Below are 21,225 nucleotides of genomic sequence, written 5' to 3'. Positions count from 1 at the left end.
GTCTGTTTGAGTAAAATGAACATTTTTTATTTATTCTACTAACAAATGACAACATTTCTTCCAAATTTCAAATAAAAATATTGTCATTTAGAGTATTTATTTGCAAACAATGACAGCGGGTCACCATAATTTTTTTTTTTTAAAAGATGCCATGTTTTCAGACCTCTAAGAATGCGAAGAAAACAAGTTTATATAAATTTTTTAACAAAACACATGTCTAATGTTTTAACTTAGGAAAAGTTCAATATTCGGTGGAATAACCCTCATTCTTCAGTAAGGCTAGAATCTGGCAGGTATGTATTTGTGAAGGAGGCATAACTCAAGTAGTTGTCAGTAGTTTGTAGAATAAATCAAAAATGTTCATTTTACTCAAACAGATAGGCCTAATAATTACAGATAAAACTGCTAATTTTGCAGTGGTCTCTTAATTTTTTTCCAGAGCTGTATTTGATATTATCTCTGAGAAACATTCACTACTAAAAGAGAGTGGGATGGAGGTACATATTTAGCCAAAATAAGAAATAAGCGACATGAGGTGACTGTACAGTGATTTATAGAGTTGTTCTTTGGCATGGCACAAACGCTACTTCCAACAACATGGTGTTGACATAACGTGAGTTTCTATTTCAGCGTTAAATAAGGACTTTTAAGTTGTAATACGTTTTCTCACAATTCCGCACACCGGAAGTAGATTCATGCCGAAGAGACGCTTGAGAAAATGTACTCCTGAATAGCTGTCAAGAATAAGACTTATAAACATCTACAAGGCAGATAAGGGAACTGTTACTAGATAAGGCTTCGACGAGTTCATTAAGGTATTCTTCTGTGTTTGTGCTTATTTCACCAGTCAGTTATTGTGGTCGTCGAAATGACGGAGAGCTCGCTGGCTGTTTTTATCTCGTAGCCGTGCTAACATTAGCTTCGCTTTAGCTTAGCATGAACCAGAGAGCCGTTTCTCCATAGGCTTCGCGAGCTAACTTGAGCCCAGCTGGAGCTCATGCTACAGCTAACATTAGCCTTCACCCGTTTCCCCAGTTCATGGTTGCGAGAGTTTTTTCGTCACACATTACGAAATATACCGTTGCTGTAATATTAGTGATATTAGTCTTAATAGCACCTTAATGGATTCGCTTCCATTGGTAATGCAGTCAATGTAATAATTGCATGTACCATCGAGGACACACGTAAGTTAAAGGTTGTTTTCCTTGAGATTCCCGAGCTTTAGCCAGTTTAGCTCGCTGATGCCATTTTGTTTTCAGTCAGCTCTTTATATCTGAACAGAGACACTCGAGAGATCACAGCCTAACTCACAATAATACGTTTTTTAAGAAGATTATTCTAGTCACCGAGCACAGTCACGTTTTAACCATTTTCTTAGTACTTGTTACATGAAAAAGACACGTATAGTAACTGTGTGGCCATATGATGGTGATGCTATCATATAGTGAAGCCATGGCACTGGATGATTGCTATAATCATTTATTATATAGTCACATACTTCTCATGTTGGGTTGAAATCAATGGTTGTTGGGTCAGTATGTGTGTGTGTGTGTGTGTGTGTTTTGACTGATTGCCACTGTGTTGTAGTTGGATCTGACATCTGGGTCGCAGTGATGGAGGGTCAGGATAATGCAGATCAGGGCAGCAGTGATCAGTCTGAAACACAACGCCGGAGACAGCGGGACCGTCTGGACAGAGAAGAGGCCTTCTACCAGTTTGTCAACAATCTCAGTGAGGAAGACTATAGGCTCATGAGAGACAACAATCTGCTTGGCACGCCTGGTAAATCAATTGGTTTTTTAAAATGTTTTTTTTTTTTTTACTGTGAAAACAACAACTAATGGTTTCATTGAGACATTTTGGTCATGTGTAAGAGCAGGGTCATTCCTTGTCAACTCAACCAGAGGTCCACGGCTCAAACGTTTAATTTTGTTCATGTCTTTTTTTCCTGAAGACAGACTTTAAATGCCATTGCTGAGTAATCCACCATTTTGTAGAGGGGGTCAAAATGGCTATTTTCACCTATAATTTAAAGCCAAGTTACAGTGGGGATATAATGACTTTAGAAAGATGACAGCATCATTTTTTTTGTTATTACACATAGATGGGGTAGGTCCGTTAGTTAATTGTTGTCTTTAGCAATGTTGCATTATATACCAATGGTGACAATTAATAAATGTGGAGATGCGTGTTTTTTCCAAAGTTGGCATGCCTATAACTCAAAGTAATTGAAATATCAGTATGGTTTTAGATTCCCACTCTTAAACTTTTCTTTTGTTGACTTCATTTTTAAGGCTTTATATGGTTCAATCCCAGATATACTGGGATCTCAATATGGCTCCATGAGCAAACTGTTAAATTGTACTCATTTTCAGTGGTCAAAAACCAAATGTGGGTGACTTTGTATAAAGCTGATTCTTTTTTCTTTTAAAGAGGAATGTCGGAAGAACAAATAATGTTGAAAAAAATGATAATATTGGTCAACCACAAATTTTGAGCACTGAAAATGTGTACAATTTAACAGTTTACTTGTGGAGCTACATTGGGATCCCATTATCTCTGGGATCAAACCACATAGAGCCTTAAAAATGAAGACACCAAAAGAAAAGTTCATTTTAAAGGGCTCATTTGCAAAAACGGATAACCTCGTTTTAAAAAAATTTCATGAATCATGTTTTTTATTGTAATTCCAAGTAATATCAACCAAACTGCAGTTGGGTTGTTTTGATTAAGTATTAATAACTAAAAAAAATATATATACAGCAAACTTACAAAATTAAAGTTCATTGAAAGTTGTATATATGCATATAGTCAGCAGATTTAACTAATAGGTAAACAATAAAATAATTATACTGCCATTTCACTCCCTGTAATCTGGCTCCAAATCTCAGGCTCCAAAAATGGTCATTTTGACCCCCTCTACAAAATAGTGGATTATCCAATAAATATATTTATTCATGGCATTTGATATCTTGGCTTTCATCACTATTTATATGAACAAAATCAAAAATTTCAGCCGGGCAAGTTTACTAAATTTGGTTGATTTGACACGGAATGTTTATTATTTATTGCGAAATTATTTATTTTGAATTTTAAATTGAACGGAATTTAAGCTTAGTTTCAATATTCTTGATGTGGTCTTAAAACCTAAACCACATAAAGGGTCATATTAATTGAGTGCAGCAGAAATAGTAGTTCCTGTTGTTGTTCAGTCAGTGGCTTATAGGAGCAAATATAAGGTAAGCTGGCTTATTAGAGCAAATATACAGACTACATGAGATGTTAGAGTAATTGCCGCTGACCTTTATTGGTTCCTTTCCTCTCAGTATTTAAGTGTTACTGAAGTGTGAATTGCATCCTCTTTGCCTTAGCCACGCATTTCATTTTACTGAGTAACGATGTGGTTTCCCTGCATCCAGTTTCATATTTATCTCTCTCATGAGACTTGCAGAATTCAGTGGTAGTTAGTATACGGTAGAACTTCATGGATTCATTATAGACCCTCTGAGGTCATTTACACTTATTTTACTAACATTCAACATGGTTGGACAAAACAAGTCATTCTCAAATCAAGGTTTGATCAATAAAAATGATAATTATTTCACTACTTAATTTTTTTTTTTTTTTTGTGAAAGATCAAAGGAGACATTTTACATAATTTCAGTGCTGGTCTTTACCCTGCTCTATACGAGACTGGTGACCCCTTCAAAATGACAAAAAAAGAAACAAAGTAGCCCATACTAGGGCTTGGTGATGCAGCTATTATAATTTCTATCTCAATATTTGGATTCACTTTATTTTACAGTACGTGTACAGTGTACTTACCTGAGAAAGGACTGGTAATAGAAGGTAACTACATGGGTTAAGGTTAGGTTCAGGGTTAGTACCTAGTAATTACTATTGAAATGATAAGTACATAGTATGCACTAGGGCTGCACGATTAATCGCAATTTACATGTAATCGCACTTAAATCAAGTTGGCTTATCGCGATTATGGAATCGCAAAGGCTGTGATTATTTTATTTTTTTATGCGCAGCTTGTCATTGATGTACGGCTCTGTAAACGCTGCTCCGTCTTAAAGGCAGGGTAGGTAGGATTTTTCAAAAAAAAAAAAAAAATTCACATTTGTTTAAACTGTCTTTATATACCAATACATAATTAAAATGTAAGTGCTCTGAAAAAGAGAGTATAAAAATCGAGTGACTGTAGACCTTTTAATCTGCAATAAACACAGCTCATTATTTCCATCCGGGACGAAACAATTGATTGGTTTGGGCGACTGTCACTCACTCTCGCAACCATGGCTACCACCCCTGTTGCTACAAGATCTGCCCATATGCGCGCGCACCCGTTTGATTTGAGGAGTGCAAGAGAGGCGCGGAACCTACGAAGAGTAAAATTATGGCAGAGAAAGAGCATTCAAAATTCAAAGCACCTGCATATGCAGTCAGCCAAGGCAAAAAACTACTTCCTCGGACCCTGGTTGCCCGCACTCTTGAACGACCTCCTCTGCTTCGCCCTCGACCCCGGACCTGTTCTCGAACCGACGATGCGGTCTCCGGAGTGTAACGTTAGTCCTCATCAGAGTCAACAATGTTTTCATCATGGAAACTCTTACATGCAAAACACCGTAGCCTATTATGAATCTTACACGAAATTCAGCTTCATCACAGTGTAACTGATGGTACTGGAAAAACGTGTATCAATGCAAAATGTTTTTAGCTTTGCCTGATAAATATAGCTCGTTACCTATAGTCTAAATATAGCTCGTTACCGAATCAAACAAAATATATTTTAAACTTTACCAGTATCGATATGCTAGCTTGATAGTGAGTAGCCTACTAAAAGCCATCTTATTTGTTTATATTTATAGTGATAAAGTTAGGTATTTTATTACATGTGATTCTGACATGATGTCACTGCATGCACTGCGCTCCTTCCTCTCCACTCGTCTCAGGTAAATAAGTAAATAAATGCGTCTTCCAGCTGAGCCTGAGCGTTTGGCGTCGCGCGTTCATGTGTTTTGGGGGCGTGGCTTTGGAAGGAGCTCAGAAGGGAGGGGTGGAGTGAATGGAAATAATGAGCTGTGTTTATTGCAGATTAAAAGGTCTACAGAGACTCGATTTTTATACTCTCTTTTTCAGAGTACTTACATTTTAATTATGTATTGGTATATAAAGACAGTTTAAACAAATTTGGAATGTTTTTTTTTTTAGAAAAATCCTACCTACCCTGCCTTTAAAGCGCTGTGAGTTTGAGTCACTTATAACATGCATTTGAAAAAGCAACACGCGTCAAACAGCTTTGAGAAGCATTTAATAACCTCCAACAAAAGACAACATTTAATAACATGCATAACTCACTTCATGATGACAGTTGAGCTCATCCTTCAGTGAGATGATGTGCTTCTTACACAGAATAAAGCAGTCGTGTGTTTATAAGTCATGTTTAATCAGAGCATTTCAATCTTCTGTTTATTCAGCTCTAGTGATAGGGATTTCCTGGAATGACGTAGTTCAGCCGTACTTCACCGACAAGCTGAGCATAAAATAATCGAGCCTTTGCCAAATCGCGTGTGGTTTCAGTGCGATTAATTGTGCAGCCCTAGTGTGCACATGGGCAACACTGAACAGGATTGTAAAATAAAGTGCTACCCAATATTTTCCAAATTTTTGAAGATGTATATATCAATGTTTTTGCATTTGCTCTCGAAAAAAATTGAAATCTGAATAGAACAGCTGTTGTTACAAAGGACATACAAAATGTTTACTGCATAATCAGCACTTTTTTAAAAAAGTTAGCAATAAGCGTAATCTTCCTACAAAGTTTTTTTTTGACGAACAAAGAAACACTTTAAATAGAACAAGTGGCAGGTCTATTCATTTACACACCAAGACTTAATGCACGTGCATCTGTCGTGACATACGTTATCAGATTTTTTTTTGGTCCTATCGTTGCTATGGTTATCACTGTCAATTATTGCATTTTCAGATTCAATCTCACATTTAAATATGGTTGTCAATCCAAATGAAATTTTTTATTGGTTATTAACAAAAAGTGAGTTTTCCCTTTATAATCACTGAAGCCCTCAAACACTTTAGCAGCTCTGCCCTCTTGAGTAAAACCCTGTTATAATCAAAGAAGTTGTCTATACTGCACATTGAATCTCTTATTTACATTGTGTTTACACTTTGTTGGTTATAATGAAAGGATTTGTGAATGTGTAGAACAGTCAGTGAGGCGCGCTGAACGATCTCCAGCGTTTTGAGCGGCATCGAGTGTATTTTGTCTAACTTAAACACCTCTGATTGACCATTTTGTGGCGCTTAACAGACATGTTTGTGATTGGCTATAATGCAAAACGCATTGAAAATATAAACCTTTGATGCTCTTCACAAAACGCTTTACACAAATATGCAAGGGAGCGCCTATCAGCCGTCACGCATGAGAAGAACAAGGGAAGTGAAATTGGCTTACTGTCTTTTTAAGCAAATATACTCGATATTCTATAATTTTATATCGTCAGCAAATTTGTTTTGATATCGTTGATATTCGAATTGCCCAGCCCTAGTCTTTACTGTGTGCTGTTAGAAGTCGATTGCTAGCCGAGGAACAGACCGAAGTTCCTTATATTATAGTCGTTATACACAGAAAATCTCCCATTACATTGTCACTCTCATCTTACTCACATGTAAACATATTCAAACCTGGTGTCTCAATGCATCACACCACGTTTGGTGCCAGTGATGAGAACCAATGATATTTGACATGTGATTCATGACCATTCACCTCTAGTGATGCACCAATGCATGAGCGATTACATGAGATATGAGACATTCCAGTAAGTTCTGCTGTTTATTTCAGCATATCTGCAGATGTTTAATGTATATTTCTGTATGATTTAGGAAAAAATCTTAATTGTGATTTATTTATTTATTCTGTTCTAGATTGTGATTTAAAATGCAATTTAAAAATAATGATAAAGAACATTGTTTGTTGTGCTTGTTTTTAGGTCTGCACAATTTATCCCAAAAGTTGTTTTTATATGACTAATAATAATTATTATGATCATGATTATTATTTTAAAAATATTATATTATGTTAAACAAAATAAGAAATATTGCTATTGTAACTTTCACTATTGTGTGAAAGTGTATTGTTACACTTTCACTATATAATACTAAGAGTATTTAAGAATAAATATATTATTATTATTATCGTTTATATTTTACAAAAAAGCCTAAAATATTCAATAATTATTTTATTTTATTATTAGTTTATTTGTCAGGGACAATGCAGCGCACATTATTATATACATAATTATCATAGACAAAGCCATAACAAAATGTGTAAATGTGTTGCATAAAAGGTTTCTAGCCAATAGGCTAATTTGCAACTCCAGTCCCTGGTCAGGCCTTTCTAAAAACATATACCAAATATATAATTTGTAAAAAACGACAGTGTAAATTACACAATCATGCGACAATACATTATAAACACTAACATTAACATTTTACACAATCCCGACCACATTACACAAAACAACACATCACATCCAGCACAGAAAATACATTACAACAAAAATAACTCAATGTCCACATATTTGATTTTCTTTCAGCCAGTGTTGCACACCTTTCAATTAGAAAGGTGTGCATTTTTATTATAAAATATTAAATTGATAAAACAAATCTGACAATTGCTTAAATTTTTGGCTGAAAAATCTTATGCATCTAAAAACAAAACAAATTCCTGTACATCTATACACTGGAGGAAAACATGGAAAAACACCTAAATTTCCTTACAGAGAAGTATTATTTTTCCTAAATAGGTTGTTATTTACAAGATAATCTGGCCGGTTTTGGTTCTGCCCTTCCAACAATCCTAAAGCAAATCCTTTCTGGTTCTATAGATTATTTGATCAGATTTTCCTGTGGTGTGATGTGTGTTAAAGGGATAGTTCACCCAAAAAAATCCACCCTCAAGTTTTTTGTAAACCTGTACCTGTAAACCTGTATTTCTTTCTTCTGCCGAACACAAAAGAAGGTATTTTTAAGAATATGGGCAACCAAACAGTTGATGGGCCCCATTGACTTCCATAGTATGGAGACAAAAAACAAAACAATGGAAGTTGATGGGGCCTGTCTGGGCAAGAAGAAATGGTGACTACCGACATTCTTCAAAATATCATCTTTTAAGTTCAGCAGAAGAAAAAAAAATATATAAGTTTAGAACAACTCGAGGATGAGTAAATAATGACAGAATTTACTTTTTTGGGTGAACTACCCCCTGTAGTTATTTCAGATGCTCGACTGATGTTTATAAAGTGAGTGGAGTAAAAGCGTGTCATTAAATGTTCTCTTTTGTTGGACAACAGGCTTGTAAATTTGTCATTTCAAGTTTGTACCAATGTTTGGCGGGTTTTTTTTCTCCCAAATAAATGCATGTCAATCTCACAGCTTTTGCAGAGATGGACCAGGATTTTTCTGCGATCGAGCCACTCCAATGCTTTAACGTAAAACATGCTGCGCATATATTTAATTAAAAACCACAGGATTCTTATCTATGTGATGCAGTTAATCGTGCAGCCCTACTAGAACTAGTAGATTGGTTTATGTTTGCTCCACGCTCCAAATTTAATCTGTCACCACATTAAAGAGCTTCGAAACAACATTTATTGTTTGTTTGCTGAAATTTCAGTGCATCACTGAACACAGCATAACACATTTGAACATGGCCGCGGTAACTAGGAGTGCTGAGGGTGCTGCACCCCCTGATGACAGCTGTTATGATGTCACTACTGTCACTTCATTAGAATTTAAGATAACACGACTTTAAATAACTTTTTGTTTTTTAACATGTTTAAAAATTTTATAACCACCTTTTATAAAATTACTCTAAAGATTTTTTTGTTTTTATATTGTCAAATATGGTCTTTAAGAAATTAATATAGGCTGTTTCAAAAGCCGATCTCGCATGAAGTGAGTGATGTGACTACGCTGGTTACCAGCATCTCAGCACTCTTTTGACACTCATTTGATGCATGTTCACTCAGACATCGGTGGTGAACTAAATAAAGATGTCTTGATTAAAGGCATTCATCGGCATTAGAGGCTGTTCACACATAACATGTTTTTCTCTCTGCTTCTTGTCCATTGTTTTTCTGTGAACGCACTAGCCGTGTTAACTGTTGCGCTCGCGTCTCGCGCATGACACGGCGTTCTTAAAACGCAGCGCTCAAGTTGAAATAAGTTAAACTAAAACGCACATCGAGACCTTGCGTTTTTTCCGTTACACTGCCCGCGTCTTTCATTTTTGCTTTGAACGTTTTTTCTTTCTGTGTGAATTGGCACTAACTCCTGAGTGAGTCTCATAAGGTAAGATCGTAGGATGCAGATTTTTGTGCTGTTTTTAAAATGTATCATAAGTTCTGAGCATTCTCACATAACTCTGTCCTCATCCATTTGTATGTTCATCTTCTTGTTTGGGCTGTTTGATATTAGGATTTTCTTTAAAACACTCTACCACAGCACCGCCCCCAAAATATGTTCCCACGGCTATGCATTTGAATGTTTTGAACTGAACTCAAGCCCCAATAAATTTGAGAGTCAAGTCAAATCACACTAGCCTACATGAGCTACACTATATGGGCAAACGTGAGGCTTGCATGCAGCTGCTCAGTCATGGAAACCCAGTCCATGAAGCTCCCGGCACACAGTTTTTGTGCTGATATTAATGCCAGTGGAAGTTTGCAACTCTTCAGCTGTGGCATCAGCAGAGTATTGGCGACCTATGAACTTTTATGAACCATGCTCCTCAGCAATCGGTGACCCCGCTCTGTGACTTTACGTGGTTGATGCTGTTCCTAAACGCTTCCACTTTCCAATAATACAGTTGACCGTGGAGTATCAAGCTGGGAGTATCAAGCAATAAGACTTATTGCAAAGGAGGCATCCTATCCCAGCTCCACGCTTGACTTCACTGAGCTCCTCAGAACGAGCCATTTTTTCACAAATGTTTGTAAATGCAGACTACATTTTGCAATGGGTCTGATTGAAACACCTGAAATCAGTAATTAAGAGATGTGTCCTAATACTTTTGTCCATATAGTGTACATCTTTTTAAGTACCAGAACGCACTCAGCTGTCTCGCTGTTTTGATCCTGAAATGTTCGATATAACAGGGTCTTTCACAGATCTTTCGATTCCCTTCTTAGGTCTTTTGGTTAGAAGACATATTCCCATTTAGCTTTGCGTTTTACTTTAATGGTTTGCCTGTTGTTTATGTGCTCATAAACAAGTAAACAAACTTATGAATCCACCCAATCCTTTTATGTCCCAGAACAGTTGAAAGGAATGTTATTTTGGAGCATCCTTTAGCCGTGCGCCCTGCCAGAAGATGACATTGAATGGACATTTCTTGTCCTGGTAAGTCTGGTGGTTTTTAGAGTCTTTCTGGACAGCTACTGCATAAAGACTAGATTAATTTAGCTTATAAACTCACGTTTGATGCAAAATTCTGCATATCCAACTTCCTTAGAAGACATTATACTATTGAAAAGTATCTTAGAGGTAGTGTATCACAAAAATACATGTACCATGCCATTTGAAACGATTTTTTTATAAACTGTTACACATTTTCCTCCCTTTGCACCTGACATTAATGTGCCTTCTGTGGTTGGATCACGATCAGATCTTACTTGATCACATTAAATGCCAGGGGTAAATGTGGTTACGCTGCATATAATCATTAATGTCACTAAGGGTTGGCGATATGACGGTATGATCTTATTTCACAATATGAGAATTTTTATTTCATAATAATGATATATATCACACAATAGTTTTGTTATTTTATTTTTGTTATTAAAAAAAAACAAAGTAGGGGACTTCCGGTGGTAAGCCGAAGCATATGTCCGCATAATCCTGCACTCCTGTTCGGTCGGAGTTTATTCCCCAATTTGAATATAATTAAGATTTAATTTTTGAATAATCAATGATGGAAGGGGAAAAATACAGGAAAGGCAAGGTAAAGCAGTCTGGGAAAGCGGAGAGGAGTGAGAAAATAATGACTGAGGGCGTCATGGCCGATGAACAAGGAGAGATTAATGGCGCGCATGGACAAAATGCTAAATTAACATTGTTGGATATGGAAGTTAACATCGCCGCCATCCGCACCGATATAAAGATGATGTCCACGGAGATGAAGACTGAACTGAGTAACTGAGTAAAAGGAGCTAGCAGACATTCGAGAGGAAATTTACCAGAAGTTTAACGAGGTCGCAACCGATCTACAAACTACTACTGACAGAGTGAGGCCAAGGCTCGGATAGTCGATGCTGAAGAGTGGTCCGTGGACTTTAGAGACGCACTGAGCTAGTCACAAGCTCAGGAAAGTATGCAGTTAAAGCTAACGGACTTAGAAGCACACTCAAGGCGTAACAACGTTCGCATTTACGGGACCCCGGAGGGAACTGAGGGAAACAATATCTTACAATTCATTGAGAACTTTATTAGAAAAGAGCTGGAACCCCTTGCTGATGTTGACCTTGGAATACAACGATGCCACAGAGCGCTCGGCCCCAAACCGCCCAGAGAGGCGCAAGCCAGATCGGTGATTGTGTACTTCCAGCAGTTTAAAATTAAAGAGATGATTCTGCATTCTGCGTGGAAGAAAAAGGAGATCTACCACAGCGACACAAGGATCTACTTCGATCATGACTTTCCTACAGAAACGCTAGCAAAAGGAAAGCGTAAACGCAGATCAGGAGGGTTCTCAGAGAAAAAACAATACGGTTTCAAACACTGCCGCCAGCGAAACTGCGAGTCTTTTTTGACAGTGGGCCGATTACTTATGGAAACGCAGCGGAAGCAGCAGAGGACCTGAAGAAGAATTCCCAATTGAGTGGGAGAAAACTGCTGAGGTTGCAGAAAAAGCACGGAAGGCCGTCTGGCTACGGAGTTTTCACCGGCCAAGATAGAGCTAGAGGTAATGGAATCAGGAGACAACAGACCATTAAGTGACTTTGCATTATAAGAGTTAAAACTATCGAGCAAATGAGGCAGTTGTCTGGTTATGGACATTAATGCTTTAATGACATTTGCACCAAGGGACAATGTTTAATGCCCTCAATGTGTGGTGAGTAAAGACTAGGTTAAGTTACCTGTGGTCTTTTAAGTTGATCTTAACATCCCCACAAGTCTATTATTCTTTATTCATTATATTTTCCCTATTGTATGTATCTATCTAATGCTGATTCTTCACTTCTGTTGGAGTTTAAATACCCATCTTAACTGAATACAATCACCCTTAGCCTTTAATGAGAATATAGCTGACTGATAAGTATGGGTAATACATTTATTTTTGACGTTTCTAAGTGCATATACAGTACATCCTTGAGGGTACTATAGGTTGCACTGAAGGGAGGCTCTGGTGGTTAGCTGCTAGACTATTCCCTCCACATCACGAAGTGGTTATTACTTCATAATGGAGTATGAAACCTGTGTTTTTTGATTTGTTGGTCTATTTTTTGTTGTTGTGATGTTCTGATTTTGTTCTGCAGTTCGAATACAGTTCAGGTTTGGTCACCAATATTGTGGTTTACAAACTTAAACCTTGTGTCTTGCTGTGGTTAAATGCAATGCCAGGAATATAGGGTGATTTCGCTTAACGTAAATGGTCTACACAATCCAATTAAGAGAAGCAAGGCTATTGCAAAGATGAAAAAGGAAAAGTTACATATATTTTGGCAGGAGACTCATTTCAACAGTGCAGAACACACACACACACAAAAAACTAGGGTTTAAGAAAGTATTTTACTCATCCTATTAGAAAGGAAAAAGAAGAGGGGTAGCAATGTTTAATTTCTAATAGTGTGAATTTTTAAGTGGTTTCTGAATTTACTGATAGAGAGGGCCGTTATGTTTTAGTTAAGGGATTTCTAGATATTTGGCGGGTGCTGCATGTAATTGATCATGTCACTAAAGAAAACATCAGAACAGTTGTAATTAGGTTAGCGAAAAGGCATTTGACTCGGTTCGGTTCTGGGAGTACCTGTATTTGGCATTGAGAAGATTTGGGTTTAAAGATGGATTTGAGATGCATTAAAACTTTGTATTCATCACCAAAGGCTAGAATAAGGATCAACGGGCATCTCACTCAGAGTATTAACCTGGAAAGAGGCTGCCGTCAAGGATGCCCTCTCAGCCCCGCCCTTTTCGCTTTATTTATTGAGCCCATAGCACAGTCAGTTAGAGAAGAACAGGAGATAAAAGGAATTATGGTTCAAGGTTTCGAACAAAAGATTTGTCTGTACGCAGACGATGTTTTGTTGTTTGTTGCAGCACCAGAGGTTAGTATCCCTAGGTTGACATCCATCTTTAAATTATTTGACACTTACTCGGGATATAAATTAAATGTTCAAAAAACACAAATCTTAAGTTATAACTACACCCCTCAGAATGACATGCTGAGTAGATTAAAATTTAAGTGGAATTCATCAAGTATTAAGTACTTGGGGATTATAATAACAAAGGATATTTCTAAATAGTTTGATAGCAATTATAGCCCTTTAAGTAAGAACATTAAATCAGATATAGATAGGTGGTCCCAACTGCCCTTACAGATGCATAACAGGATAGATACAGTAAAAATGAACATGCTCCCCCAACTCTTATACCTCTTCCAATCCTTACCAGTCGAAGTTCTGTTACAACAATTTACTGAATGGGATAAATGGACTTCGTATGGGGGGGTAGGAGGCCAAGAATTCAATTTAAAACACTGCAGCTACCGAAAGAGAAAGGGGGTAGATCACTGCCATGTTTATCAGATTATTTCAAAGCAGCCCATCTTAAGATCTTTAGCATGCTGCTGTAACCCAGAATATATAGCAAAGTGGAAGGATTTGGAGATCTCGCAGCTGACTGTACCATTGCAATCAGTACTGGGTAGCAAACCTTTATATGAACAGTATTCTAAAAATTTAAATCAATGGAGGTTCCTTTTAGAATCTGGTTTAAAGAATGCAAATCACCGTTACTTGAAAGACAATCTAGACTATTAAGATGGGTTGCTTTCGACCCCAACTTTAAACCAGCAAGGGCTGATGGGAGGTTTCAGCTCTGGTATAGGCTTGGCATCACCTCTTTAAGTTCAATTTCATCAAAGGGAGAATTAGATAGCTTTCAGGAGATTTCTGATAAATATGGTCTGGGAAAACTTGATTTTTTTAGGTACTTACAAAATAGGACTTATTTTAATAAAGAGATACAATACGAAGAAATCTTATTAGATACTTTGTAACCCCCAAGTTAAAATCTATTCAAACTTGTGAGAAGGGAAATGGTCTATGTTGGAGGAAATGTGGGGAACAGCTGGCAGACCATTTTCATGTATTCTGGAGCTGCCCAGCCATTCAGTCATATTGGCAGGAGGTAATACAAGTAATAGATTTTATTTTTGGTGATGGAATTGACTGCTCATTTTATACAATTTACCTGGGCAACTTAGCAGCTCATTTGATGATGAAAGACAAGTACCTTTTAAATATATTATTAGCAGCCAGCAAGAAAGCTGCAACACGAAAGTGGCTACAATTTGAACCCCCAACAAAGGCTGAATGGCTGGACATTATGACCGGTGTCCAAAATATGGAGGGGATGACTTTCGCTTTAAACCTACAGATGGATAAGTTGCAGTATTGGGAAAAATGGATTGGTCAATAAACATGTCATGAAGTCGTAAACACAATGTATCATCTGACATATACTTTCATCAATGTGACCAAACGATTGTTCTGTCTTGTTTAGATGTGATTGTATGTTGTTGTTGTTGCTGTTTTTTTTTTTTTTCTGTTTTGTTGTTTCTTCTTTTTTTCAAAAGGATAAAGAATAAAAATAAAGTTTCCAAAAAAAAAAATTACAAACAGTAGGACAAATGTAATTGATAAAAGACAAAAACATTTTAATAAACGTCTTCACTGTATGAATTAAGCTGATTCTTATTAAAGATACAAAATATATTGTCAAGAGCAGTGAGTGATTTTTCTTTTTGCCTTTTGCAGTTTAATAGCATTCACACAGCAGCAGGTTTATGAGGTTGTTGTCACTTTAAGACCAAATGCAGAGGTCTAATATACTGACACACATCTGGTGTTTACTGGTTTCATTTTGAGAATTGGGGGCATTTGACCATTCAAGTGCAATAAGCCATGGAAGAACACTGAATTCGGCATTGCATGCTGTCTGAGAGAGGAATCTCAGTCAGTCAGCACGAGCACCGCATCTTTTTAACATCATGCACGTCCCGCTCTTTATTTTTTCAGTCCTGAATATTTCTTTATCATTCTAAATTGTTAATAATCATGCTCAACAGATGTCTGTGATTGGCTACAAAGCTCAATGCTGCAAAAACATGTAAATAGAAACCTTTGATGCTTTTCACAGAGCGCTTACACAAACTCTCACGGAAGCGTTTTAAAACAGCTGGCTATCAGCGCAGCGGGTGCTGGTACTGCAGAATGTGAGGACAAAGATTAATTTTGGTGGTCACCAAAGTATTTTCAATGCAGGAAAACCCATTGATGGTTTAGCTGTATGGTATGTCAGGTAATATTCCTTCCTCAGTACTTTTGCATTCTCTCCATTGATGATCTTTTCATGACTTTTTGATTTTGTTCAAGCTTAATTACATCACTTGAACTTGATTTTTACATACTATAGTAAACATTTTATCATGTTGTTTTATTTATCGGTTATTTCCAACCTGGTTCATTGTGTGTTAACATAGACATTCATAGTCTTAACAACTAACAGCAGCTAAGTTGGATATGCAGTGTTTTGCTACATTTCTTTTATGTATAAGAATACTGTGTATTTTTAAGTGTATCCCAATTGTTTTGTGCAAGCCATGCATTTAATAATAAAATAATTTGAGTATTGTTGATTCTTAAAACATCCTGTTCATTCACATTTAACCCCATTAACCACCATTGGTGACGAGCTTAGTACACTTTTCTATTTCCCATTGAAACAGAAGTTTGGTTGGGACTTTGTTATAGACTTCAAGTCACACCAGTGAACTATGATTTGCAGCATGCTGTTGCTAGTCAGAGGCAGGTGGTGTTAGAGGGAGGAGATTTCTAGAGAGCCTTTTATTGAATGACCATTTGGAATTTCCTCTCAGTGCAAGAAGTGTTGTCAGTGTTTTTAACCTTTTTCTCCAAAGAACAAGACTGTTTTAAATGTTCATAGCCTATGAAAGTTGGTTATCTTTAAGAGGTCTTGACATAGAAAATTTGCATGTATGAAATTGTATGGAATGGACAACAGTAATCAATACATTTCATCGGTCTGATTGACTTTTCCTAGGTTACACATCTGTGCAAAATACCCACTTTTTCTCTGGTGTCATAATTCTAACTAATATGTTTCTTGGTTAGGTGAAATTACAGCAGATGAACTGTTGAGCCGCCTTCGGCAGGTCAAGGATGGCCCTGAGTCGCCCAGCAATGGCACCACTGAGGAAAGAAGGGAGGGGCCTGGTGGTAAGTAAACTAAATTGCCCTGTTAGTATATAAAAATCCATATCCAGGTGACTTTACTTGTGATTCTGCCCTGTTTTAATAATTTCTTGTTATTCTCAGCAACAGAGGTGGAGGGCACTGAAGAAAACCCCAGCGGTGAGACCCTTCTTGACTGGCTCAACACAGTACGACAGACAGGGAATACAACAAGGAGCGGTTACCGGGGTAACCAGTCATGGCGGGCTGTGAGCCAAACCAATCCCAACAGTGGTGATTTCCGTTTCAGCTTGGAGATCAATGTCAACCGCAACATAGCTGAACAGCAAACGCAGACAGAAAGGCTGGAAGGGGGCCAGGAAAGAGCAGATGGTCCTGTGTCTGAGCCGGAGAGTCTTATGGAGACTGCAGAGGTGGTTGAGGAACCAGTGGTAGACGAGCTGGCTGTTATAGTAGAGCCAGAGCTGGCAGTTCCTAGTACCCCGTCTCTAAACGGGGAAGTTAATGCACCAGATCCACCAACCTTAGTTCCCCCAACCATAGTTCCCCCAACCATAATTCCTCCAACCATAGTTCCTCCAACCATAGTTCCCCCAACCATAGTTCCCCCAACCATAGTTCCCCCAACCATAGTTCCCCCAACCATAGTTCCCCCAACCATAGTTCCTCCAACCATAGTTCCTCCAACCATAGTTCCCCCTACCTTAGCTCCCCCAACCTTGCCTCCTCCAACCTTGGCTCCCCTAACCTTGGCTCCTCCAACTTTAGCTCCCCCAACCTTGGCTCCTCCAACTTTAGTTCCACCAACCTTGGTTCCACCAACCTTGGCTCCACCAACCTTGGCTCCCCCAACTTTAGTTCCACCAACCTTGGCTCCCCCAACTTTAGTTCCCCCAACCTTGGCTCCCCCAACCTTGGCTCCCCCAACTTTAGCTCCCCCAACTTTAGCTCCCCCAACCTTAGCTCCTCCAACCGTGGCTCTTCCAACTTTGGCTCCCCCAACCTTGGCTCCCCCAACCTTGGCTCCCCCAACCTTGGCTCCTCCAACCTTGGCTCCCCCAACCTTGGCTCCCCCAACCTTGGCTCCCCCAACCTTGGCTCCCCCAACCTTGCCTACAGTGGAGCAACCACGTAGAGGTCAAATAAGGGCTCGCAGTAGAAGCCCAGAGCAGCGACGGACAAGGGCTCGTACTGCAAGAGGACGTTCACCGCTCAACCTTGAAAGATTGGATGGGCTTCCGCCTACTCAGCATGGCATACCTTCTCGCCATCCTGAGATCCTGCCTGAGCCCCAGGTAGAGGGAAGCTCAAGGACTCGACAATTGTTTTTGTCTAGGCAGAGCACCGTGGATATGGAAACTCAAGAATTGGGAGCAGCACCTGAGTTACCTGGAACACCACAGGAAAGAGAGACAAATGCTGGGGAAGCAGGAGCCTCAGGTCGTCGTCCTCCAACCATAATGCTGGATTTGCAGGTACGTAGGGTGCGTCCCGGAGAGTACCGCCAAAGAGACAGCATTGCTAACCGTACAAGGTCTCGTTCTCAGACCTCCAATAACACTTTATTATATGAGACTGAGCGCGGGGGTTTCCGTCGGACTTTCTCCCGTTCTGAGCGGGCTGGAGTGAGAACATACGTCAGCACTATCCGCATTCCCATTCGGAGGATCTCAGATGCTGGACTTGGTGAAGCCACTTCTTTGGCTCTGCAGTCTATGATTCGTCAAATCATGACTGGCTTCGGTGAACTTAGCTACTTTATGGACTCGGACTATCCAGACTCGAACCGTGAAGACAGCCCACCAGCAGACCTTACTGATGCACTGGGTAACCCTGATGCTTCTACTGAAACTGCTGCAAGTGAAGCGGATTCCCATCTTCCTGGGCATGGAGTCTCGAACCAGGGTGGTTTAGAGGCACGGACAGAGGAAAGGGAAGTGGAAGGTGGACTTCCCGGTGCTGCTGGTCCTCGGGAGAACCGAGGCAGACAACGGGCTCCCATCAGCCTGGATGAAACTGGATCTCTGCCCTTTCTGCGACTTGCGCACTTCTTCTTGCTCAACGAGGAAGATGATGACCAACCCAGAGGTCTCACCAAAGAGCAGATTGACAACCTATCAATGCGAAACTTTGGTGAAAGCGATGCACTTAAAACCTGCAGTGTCTGCATTACAGAGTATGCTGAAGGCAACAAATTGCGAAAGCTGCCCTGCTCTCATGAGTACCATGTGCACTGTATCGACCGCTGGCTTTCAGAGAACTCAACCTGCCCTATTTGCCGCAGAGCGGTCCTTGTTTCCACCAACCGCGAGAGTGTTGTCTAGCCAGAATTGGTTTTGTGGCACTCTCGACAGGTTTCATGTCTCTTTTCCTCTCTTCCTTTTACATTTATTACTTATTCATATGAGGACTCTTACTGAGATTTTTCCATACATCCTATATGAAGTCATTAAGTTTTATCAGATTTGCTGGTGCCAAGATCTTCCCCCACAAACTATACATCAGTGTATTTTGACCCATCTTACAATAAATATTGGTGCAAGACACAACCGATCAAGACCGTGCTGCAATCCCTTATCTTTTACATAAATTAAAGAGCAACATTTGACAGAATCATAGGATGAGGGGCAATGTAGAAATACCTTTGAGCGGTACATATACTTTTGTACTAAAAAGAGAGATTTGAGTTGTATTTTAAGCAAGTATTATCAGATCATTACAAAGATTGTGTTTTAATAAAAGTTAATGATTTGATAATATTGTAGGGCATCGGGAATTGCATTAAGGATCAGAATGGTGCATTCTGCTCATCATCCTCAAATACATTTCAATTGAAAAAATACATTGAACTGTCACACTGTGCTGCATCTGAACTTATTTTGGTTTCATACAGAGTTGGTTGCGTGTTGGTATGAAAGCATAGTATGTGTTGTACCAATTGCACCATTATCATAAATGATTAAATGCAGACAATAGTAGGAAATTCATGGAGTAGGTCTTAATGAATTTGTCATCCTGTATAGAATAGATTTTGATTTGGCATTTGAAAGTGGTCTGCAATACTGGTTTTGAAAACTATATGCTCAGACATTTTTTTTTTTTTTTTTTTAAACAAACAAAAAAGGCTGTAAATATGCTATGTTGTTTCAGGTTGTATTTCCGCCTGTCTTCCCAAATGACAATAATGCATCAGTTAGCTGACTCAAACATGTTTCATATATCTTAAGAAATAAACTTGGCTGCATATAGGCAATGTTGTGCAATGCTAATAAGGAAAATGTAAAGGAAGTTTTGACAAATTGACTTGTATGTTGTAGTCTGTAAATATTAACATTTAAAATGAAGACTTAAATGGAAGTTTTTCTAACAGTTCTGTACATTGAGAATAGCACCATTTATCTTACTCTGAGGAGGAAATTATTTTTCTCATTATGTAATGGTTGGTTCATATGGGAGCTAAGGTTCTTTATTCCCATGCGAGTAAAAAAAAATGCAGTGTTATTTAGAAACAATAGATGAAATCTGTTTCCTTTGTTTCTGTTTTGACTTGGAAGAATAACCTCAAGCAAAATGTTCTCAACCATGAGTTACATCAACATTTCATGTATTGTAAGCAAGCCAACCATTGTTAAAATGCATTCAGTTCCGAGGTCATGTATTATAAGAGCGAGTTACTCAATAGAATTTCTTAATTTTGTCAGCATATTTATAGGTTATATTTTGAGTCAATATTTTGACTAGCTTCCAGTTTGCTGTGTTTGAAATGAATAAAATGATTTCCTCACCTGACCATTTCTCTGTGGCCTCACCGGTGTCCCATCATGTTAAGTGCTGCTGTGGAATAAAGAAACGTAAAGTGAATCATACAGCCCTGCTATCAAGGAATCGAATTTAGCAATACTTTCCCTTGAACATCTCAAAAACGTGATGCTGTGAAAATAAATCAATATATATACACACACACGTATATATTCTGGATAAGTTTTCATGTTCTGGTTTGTATTTTAATGAATAATTATGATATTCCAGAAATGTTCAATATTATTTTGAGTTCAATTTGGTTTATTTAGGTGACATTTGCTTGTAACCACACCAGTGCTTACTTGCACAGATGTTGCACACCTTCTGCTACAACATAATGATCGGTTTGTTCTGGCTTCATCAAGCCATAATGTTATTTGTATATTACAATAAAAAGTGTACAGCAACAAGACTGTTTTTTTTTTTTTTTTTTTTTTTTACTATGTTAATTATTTTTAACTTAATATGACATGACTGCATTTTTTGACCTTTTCAAACAGACAGAACAAAACATCACAATATTACCATTTCAAAAATGCAATTCACACATTACATCTGAGATGCACAGTGTCCTTCCAGTATAGTCATATCATCTGATACAACTGGGCCAAATTATACTAATGAAGTGACTGATAATGATAATTAAAGAAGTAACTGTTGCATTACTCTTAATGCATAATTTTATGGAAACTGACGATCACGGTTCCATGTTTTGATCATGAAATGTTCAATGAAATACTGCGGGTCTATTGATGTGATATTTTCTTCATCAGACGATATGTATGTGGTCCCATATACTACTTTTCCAGACCACGTTTTCAGATTTGACATTGCTCTATGTAAGCCAAATCCACAAGACAGTCTTGATGGAAATATAGCAGAACAATTGTCAAGTCTTTTTTCT

At 38.2% G+C, this 21,225-nt stretch overlaps 1 protein-coding gene across 1 annotated transcript; it reads left to right on the top strand.

Annotated features, from left to right (window-relative positions):
• Positions 1-674: 674 nt before the first annotated feature.
• On the top strand, positions 675-20,733 carry rlim (ring finger protein, LIM domain interacting). The gene is made up of 4 exons (XM_082178318.1): positions 675-815; positions 1,588-1,782; positions 16,440-16,544; positions 16,644-20,733. Exons 2-4 carry the CDS (start codon positions 1,614-1,616, stop codon positions 18,842-18,844), a joined length of 2,475 nt encoding a protein of 824 aa, XP_082034444.1. The 5' UTR covers positions 675-815; positions 1,588-1,613; the 3' UTR covers positions 18,845-20,733.
• The last annotated feature ends 492 nt before the right edge of the window (positions 20,734-21,225 follow it).

This window comes from Leuciscus leuciscus (assembly GCF_965113295.1).
Source record: "Leuciscus leuciscus genome assembly, chromosome: 8".
Taxonomy (NCBI): Eukaryota; Metazoa; Chordata; class Actinopteri; order Cypriniformes; family Leuciscidae; genus Leuciscus; species Leuciscus leuciscus.
This window is presented reverse-complemented; position numbering and strand designations above follow the sequence as displayed.

Coding starts and splice junctions, on each gene's coding strand:
- rlim (XM_082178318.1), top strand. CDS start 1,614: ATGGAGGGTCAGGATAATGCAGATCAGGGCAGCAGTGATCAGTCTGAA. Junction 1,783..16,439: donor CAATCTGCTTGGCACGCCTG/GTAAATCAATTG, acceptor TTTCTTGGTTAG/GTGAAATTACAGCAGATGAA. Junction 16,545..16,643: donor AAGAAGGGAGGGGCCTGGTG/GTAAGTAAACTA, acceptor TGTTATTCTCAG/CAACAGAGGTGGAGGGCACT.